Source organism: Leptonychotes weddellii, chromosome 12, assembly GCF_054177405.1.
Source record: "Leptonychotes weddellii isolate Sample4059 chromosome 12, ASM5417740v2, whole genome shotgun sequence".
Lineage (NCBI taxonomy): Eukaryota > Metazoa > Chordata > Mammalia > Carnivora > Phocidae > Leptonychotes > Leptonychotes weddellii.
This window is the reverse complement of record NC_138380.1, coordinates 90,130,033-90,137,319: the sequence shown is the minus strand read 5'-3', so window position 1 is coordinate 90,137,319 and position 7,287 is coordinate 90,130,033. Positions and strand designations below refer to the sequence as shown.

The window sequence follows — 7,287 nt, the reverse complement described above, 5'->3', positions numbered from 1 at the left end:
AGAAGGCTGAGAGAAAGAACGCTTCCACGAGGGAGAAGGCAGAAACAACTCCCAAGTGACTCTCCAGCTCAAACTTTCTTTCCAGCTTCAAAATATCTGCTGTATCCTTCCTTTCAAGATCAGTTTCCCACATGTACAGTGCAGACCTCACCTCGGGAGAAGCGAGTTCACAGAGACACGGGCTCTGCCTGATCCAAGGTGAGCTGGGCCACCCTGGGTATTTCCTCTCGGACAAAGGCTAAGCTGAATTCCGCTCAAGGAAAGTGGCCCCGTGGCTGGTGACCAAGGGAGCTGAGCGTCGGGAGCGGCTGCCGAGAAAAACACTGGCGGTAAACAGTGAGACCAAGCTACAGAGCGAAGTAAGACTCGAACACCTTCTGGACAACTGCTGATGATCTATCTGGTCGGCTGCCGTAACTGTAACACCCAAGGGGGGCGGGGGGCTGGAAGAGAATTAGTAAGTATCAGGGAAGAAAATGTAGAAATACTGAGGAATCCAAGGTTACTGATAGTGCTGTTCATGCAGAAATGAAACAGGACAAAGTAATGTGTGAAATGCTTTACGATTTTAAAAGATTTAACTAAAAACTAGAGATGTCCAAATTCTAACAAAAGGCAATGACATGTTTCAAAGGGAAGAAGTAACAGTGGCAAAAGCAAAGCTGTTCAAGGAGCAAAAATCTAGGAGGGCCAAGAATAAAAGTTAAGACAACGGTCTCAACTCACCTATCCAAAGCGTCAAACGCCCTCTCTTCAAGAGCCCGGTCAAGAGAAAACCTGAGAACTTGAATGTCACCTACCTGAGACCCAGGATTTTGGTCTGCTGTTCACTGCTCTGCCTTCAGCCCCTGGAACACCGTCCGGAATCCAGTACTGTTTGAATGAATGAAAGAGGAATGCTAACAAAACCGCGTGATGGTCGCCGGTGACACAGAAAACGGGGACTGTGGCTCAGTGCGGGTGGGAATTCTACATATGCACGACTTTTCCAGCAGACAGTTCAGAACACATGCCAAAGGCCTTAAAATTGTGCATCTTTAATGCATTTTACTCAAGAAATGTGTGTTTATTTTTTAAAAAGCTCACGAAGGCATTCAATGTGTTTTTGTGTACAATGAACAAAAGGGAAAGCACCTAATGTGCTGCCCTAAATGCCCCCAAGAGGACTGGCTAAACTACGGTCCATCTGCATGGTGGGATCCTGAAGAAAGATGTGGTAACACAGCATGTTCCCATGGGAAGCGATGGTGACGTAAAGGAAAAAGCAGGCTACAGGGGAGAACGTGGTGCAATCCCTCTGCTGTGCAAAAGGCCTGGAAGAAATGACTCTGCATTCTCCAAAGTGGTGGGGGGACAGTGGTTTTTACTCTCTTCTTGCTGTTCGTCTCTCTTCCCCAACTCTTCTACAATGAACACCTGTTACCTTATAAAACACAATGATCCACTATAAAAATCTGAAAACACTTATGTTTGAGAGACCAATGCTACAGGCTGTGAAGTAGTGTCAAAATATTAATTTTGAACATCATCTACCTTCCTGGCAAAACAGCATTCTTCATCACTCGATTCTGTGGATATGTGTCTGGTATCAGATTACACCTGGCTACTTCTGAACGCAGAAGTAACACAAGAAAGCCGTAAGCAGTTACAAACCACAACAAACCACTGGCACTTTCCTTCTGGCGTCTGGGGAGGTGGTAAATCCATTCAACGGCAAGTAAGCTGCCTGAGCATAAACCACAACACTGGCCAATGCTAAGAGTTACGTGGGTCTTCAGAAAAGACCCTTTCTTCAGCGGAAGGGGCATACCGATCAGATGCCACCACAGACACAAATGAGATTTTTTGGTTTCAGTCTGAGCTCACTAGTCATCCTATTGTACATCTCGAAAACAAAGACTGCTTTGAAACCCGAGAAAAACGTTCATTCACGTTTTGTAGGAACAGGCTCACAATCAGGTAACACCTGGAAGAAAACTCAAGCTTCTGTTAACATAGGCTAAGTCAATCGATTGTAAAATGTAAGCTACTGTTACTCTATTTTATTTGAGCTATAGAATTCAAAATATACACTGTAAAAGTACAATTAATAAATTCCCAGTTTCCCATGCTAAAAAGTGGGAAAGGCTGCATTACAAAGATGCCATCTTTAGATTTCAAGTGTCCCGTGTGTCCCCTTCACTTCCCGCAACCAAAAGTTCTGTTCCAGTTCTCATAAAGCTCTAAATCTTTAGGAGACACACTAGGCCGCACGGTTCTGAAGGCGTTCTCAAAATCAACATAAGCTATTGGTCGAACTTGATCGGGTGTTACCGTGGCGATGTCAACAGTTTGTAAACTGCGAATAGGCCCGAGAGACGCCTCTCTGCAAAGCTGTGTCATGTCAGCTCCCGAGAACCCATCGGTCTGCCTTACAACGAGGGCAATTTCCTCCTCACTGAGGCAGCACTGCTCCTTGGACATCAGATTAATCACAATCTGTTTCCTAGCCGCAGCTTCTGGGAGCGGAATATAAAGCCTTTTGACCAACCTTCTCCGGGCAGCCTCATCAATTTCTTGGGGCCGATTGGTTGCTCCCACCACTAGAATCCGATCTTCAGAAGATGTGGTTGCTCCATCTAACTGCACTAGAAATTCCGTTTTTATCCTTCTAGAAGATTCGTGCTCACCATCTCCTCGTTGAGATAACAGGGAATCGATTTCATCAATGAATATCACAGCCGGCTGCTGACACCTTGCCACGGCAAACAATGCACGGACCATTTTCTCCCCCTCACCTACCCACTTAGACGTCAAAGAAGAAGCAGAGATACTGAAGAACGTTGCCCCAGACTGACTAGCAATGCACTTGCCAATTAGAGTTTTACCAGTCCCGGGGGGCCCGAAGAGCAGAATTCCTTTAGGGGGTCCTCGTAAACCCGTAAAGATGTCTGGCCTCATCATGGGCCACACGACTATCTCCTTTATTGTGGCTTTGGCAAATTCTACTCCTGCGATATCGTCCCAGCTTATGGGCGGTCCATGATCCATAATCTCATTCATGATAAGTTCAATCATCTTTGGCTCCAAGTTCTTCAGCCGCTCATCAACTGGATGTGCCGGCTCCGCAGCTCCTGCACCGTAAGCCTTATACTGCATTCCCCCATTCTGATCTCCCCCATCTGGCTTAGGTACAGGAGGAACGAACTTCCCAAATATTCCTCGGGACCTACTAGCTCCCAGAGACTTCTTTACACCACCGTAGGAAGACCCGGATGCACGCTGGGGTTGGTGGTACTTTTTTTGCTGATCTATCCATAATTGTTCCTTTGCAGTTTTAAAAGTAGGCAGGCTACTCTCTTCCCTTTGGCCATTATCCTCTGTTTTACTAAAAGCCTTATTCACTATCGGGGCAGAAAGGGCATCAATGGTGCCAGAACCATAAAAAGTTTTTCTCTCCCGTGGATTTTCAAAGCCAGAAGGCAAACAAGACTGATTAGATGAGAACATATTTAGTCCTATGTTGGCCTTTGGAGAGCTGTTATTTTCCTTCTTAACATTTCCAAATAATGGTGTGGCATGGATTTTTGCAGTGGCAAAGTCACCAAACAGTGTTAAGGATGAAGGACAGGTCTTTCTGGTGTTAGTCAGCACAGGTGGCTGGGCATCCTGAGGACACTTTGAAGGACTGCTCTCTGGGATGTCTTGGGTCCTATTCGTATCAGGAGGTGCATTAGTTAATGGGCCACTCTCCCCAGAACCCCCACAAACACTAAGTTTAGGAGGATCGAGGACAACAGCCTCTTTATGGATTACTACCGATGCATCAGCAGGTGCCAACAGAGAGTCTCTGGATTTTTTGCCAGCTTGCATCATCTCCTGTACATTACTCATTTTGAAAACATTATTTATTGACAGTCCAGACTGCCACTTGTCACTGTCAGTCTGCTGAGATCTTGCTAAAGTTAAAATGCTTTCTGCGTAGTTATTCAAGCCAGTCTCAACATTGTCAGAATCAATAACTGCAGAATATTTCTCTGCGTATTTTCTGAACAGTTTGGTGGCGCAGACTTGGGAGAGCTCAGCGTTTGCCCATGCATACTGAACGCGTAATATCTGTGCTCGGTACGCATCTGCCTTCTGTCCTGGGGTACATACGCCCGATGTAATTGCAAAGTAATTCTTCTGCCATTCACTCAGGTGCACAGACCTGGAGCTGGAGGTCTGCATGCTGGAGGTTCTCCAACAAATGACAAAAATGAAAAACAGTCAGTACCAAGAAGAAAGAAACAAAGATATAATATTGTAAGCATATTTTTTAAATCTCTGCTCATCTGAAGGAAGGTATACTGCACTGCTCACATATAAGGATAGAACACTTCTACAAGAAATAGCTAGGTAAGCACAGATTTCAGGCATTCAAGATAAAGACTTAATTAATAATGCTCTGTTATAGGGGCGCCTGGGTGGCTCAGTCGTTAAGCGTCTGCCTTCGGCTCAGGTCATGATCCCAGGGTCCTGGGATCAAGTCCCACATCGGGCTCCATGCTCAGCGAGAAGCCTGCTTCTCCCTCTCCCGCTCCCCCTGCTTGTGTTCCTTCTCTCTCTGTCTCTCTCTCTGTCAAATAAATAAATAATCTTAAAAAAAAAAAAAAAGAATCTGTTTAAAAAAAAAAAAAAAATAATGCTTTGTTATAGGTTAAATGGTTTGAGTTATATCATTTTCCCTGCAAATGGGGAAAACATTGCTATGGCTTAGATGGAAAGGGTTTCAAATTAATCAGCAAAAGAAAGGCAACACGTTAGAGCAAAGGAACTACAGACAAAGCAGAACATACCAAGCCCGGGGGTTCAGCTCCGTCTCTAAGAAAAACCAGATGAATGATCTCTGCCAAGCCTCTATCGCTGGGCCCTCAGTTTGATCTGTAAAGTGAGAGAAATCATCACAAGAATCAAGTCAAATAATGAGCATGCAAATATTGTGAAAAGTACCATTCTCATGCCTGTTACACAAATGTGCAAACTAAGGCTGGGAGCTCGCCGGAGATCACAGAGCCAGCAAGCAACAGGGCCGGGATCCACACTCGGGCGCGTTCACACAGGAAATGTGCAAGTCACCGCACATGAGCTGCTCCTTGATGCCGCCCCCGAAGGTCACATCAGCACGGATCAAAGTCCTCAACAACTGCCACATTATCAAATGTTTTTAAGGACTTCCTCATCAATGAGCACTGAAAACAGGATGCCCCAGAATCTCACAATTTTCCAATTTCATGTGAAGTATTAAAAAGTGAAACTGACCTTGTAAATGAAATAGGAGAACAAGTCTGCTAAAGTATAAACACTCTAAGTCTAAACAGTGTGCTAGTAAAGTGCTTTTACTTTAGGATTCTTCTCTCAAGTTATTTTTATAAGCCTCCTTACAGTCAAATTATTTTACCAGGATTATAGGTGACTGTAATCATATTGCTAGATGTGTGGAATTTATCACTCCAGCCACAAGAAAAATGTGTAAGAAAACGTCTAAGTTTCCTAGGAGTATTGCAATAAAGGAGTGTTGTAAAAACCAAGAACTCCTGTATTTTAAATCTACCTCCCAAAATGCCTATAAATATAGCTTAATAATCTGTAGGTTCTTTTAGGACAAAGGTTAATACAGCCGTGTCTCACTTAAGACACTACAAATACGAAAGGCCCAGTGAGATTCTAATTTGCTTCTGCAATAAAGCTAAAATTAAACTAGTCAAAGGTAGAACTGACTTCTGACAAGCCCCTCATCTCTCTTTCCACTCGACCATTTTAGCTTTTAAGACTCTTTCAGGCAGGGCGCCTGGGTGGCTCAGGTGGTTAAGCGACTGCCTTCGGCTCAGGTCATGATCCTGGAGTCCCTGGATCGAGTCCCGCATCGGGCTCCCTGCTCGGCAGGGAGTCTGCTTCATCCTCTGACCCTATCCCCTCTCATACTCTCTCTCTCATTCTCTCTCTCAAATAAATAAATAAAATCTTAAAAAAAAAAAAAAAAGACTTTCAGGCAATGCTGGAAGTGAGGAACTGAGAGGTGACTTGGAAAACATTTATCACCTTTCTTATCAGGAGGAACACCCTCTTCCTCTGCATGGCTTCATCCCCCTTTGTCACCTGCAATCCTGGGATTCCTCCAACAGCTCAGTGCTCTGTCACTGTTCCCAAGACACCCTCCTTTCCTCTCCACCTTCATCCTTTTCTTGGAAATTCACCTCCCAAGTCTACTTCCTGTCGACTCAATCATTTACCCCGCAAATGTGGATAGGGACAGGCTAACACCTGTGTGGCCAGCCCTGGCCAAGGACACGGCCACTGTCCCCATTACCATCAGTCACTTTCATACGGCATTTCTTCCACCTAAAATTTGCGGCTCATTAACACATATGAACTGCATTTCAATCTTTTTTTTTTATTATTTTGATAATTTTCTGCTTATTGTGAGAATGTGGAATCTAACTGGACAGTTGGCTTCTGCAAGCAGGACCCGTTTTCTATTACATCTATCCTCTCCCAGTATCTAGAACAGGGTATCCGCTGGAATAAAAACTCCTAAAATCCTGCCAGACACCGAGCCTGCAGCCCTCTGTAGGAATTTCTAACTCCCAGAAGCAGACCGGCCTCAGGACCCGCCCACCAGCCAGGACCCCAAGCACAATTCCTGAAGTTGTGCGTCAGGAGCACAGTTACAGGACTCAGCTCCCAGGGGCTGAAAGTTCTGCAAAGCACTCACCACAGTCCTCAGCACTTAGAAAATCCTAGAACAATCGTTAGGCGTCCCCAGTCCTCGCAAGGACCCCTCCACGGAGGTGGGTGCACGGCCGCCGCAGCAGCCCGCCCCCAGGAGACCACTTCCCCAAACCGGCGGGCGCCGCGGGCACGAACCCTGCGAGAGCCTGCTCCAAACCGCCCGCCTTCCCTCAGCGGGCCTCGGAGACTCCTGCCGGGCCGCCTGGCCCCCCGCGCTGCCTCTGCCCGGGCTCTGCCCGCCCCTGCCCCCGGGCCCTCCGCGACCCCCGCTCCCTCCCGCCCACCCGCTCGCTCCGCAGCACCCCTGGCCGGGGCCAGGCTCCTCCACACGCCCCGTCCCCTCTGCGCCCCCCACCCCCGGCCTGGCCCCTGGCCCCCATCCCGACCCCCATCCCCGGCACGGTCCCGGCCCGGGCCCTCCCGCGCTTCCCCGCCTCCCAGCCTACCTGTAGCCTCCGAAAAGCGCGGGGCCCGATGTGCGCATGCGCGCTGCTTACGGGCTCGGGCCCGCGCCGTGCGTGCGTGCGTGCGTGGGGC

General features: G+C 47.3%; 1 protein-coding gene across 8 annotated transcripts; it reads right to left on the bottom strand.

The window, feature by feature from the left end:
* Window positions 1-2,022: 2,022 nt before the first annotated feature.
* Window positions 2,023-7,287, bottom strand: FIGNL1 (fidgetin like 1). Of its 8 annotated transcripts, none has more exons than XM_081800797.1 (4): window positions 7,197-7,239; window positions 5,021-5,164; window positions 4,818-4,902; window positions 2,023-4,219 (listed from the first exon to the last, which is right to left on the bottom strand). In XM_081800797.1, exon 4 carries the CDS (start codon window positions 4,207-4,209, stop codon window positions 2,179-2,181), a length of 2,031 nt encoding a protein of 676 aa, XP_081656923.1. In that variant the 5' UTR covers window positions 4,210-4,219; window positions 4,818-4,902; window positions 5,021-5,164; window positions 7,197-7,239; the 3' UTR covers window positions 2,023-2,178. The 8 variants fall into 8 exon arrangements, with proteins under 8 accessions (XP_081656923.1, XP_081656920.1, XP_081656922.1 ...); XM_081800794.1 differs by lacking the exon at window positions 7,197-7,239 and adding an exon at window positions 6,734-6,940 and having other exon boundaries at window positions 5,021-5,280; XM_081800796.1 differs by lacking the exon at window positions 7,197-7,239 and adding an exon at window positions 6,734-6,940.

Excerpts from the sequence above, each read along its gene's own strand:
- FIGNL1 (XM_081800798.1), bottom strand. The coding sequence starts at position 4,209 with ATGCAGACCTCCAGCTCCAGGTCTGTGCACCTGAGTGAATGGCAGAAG.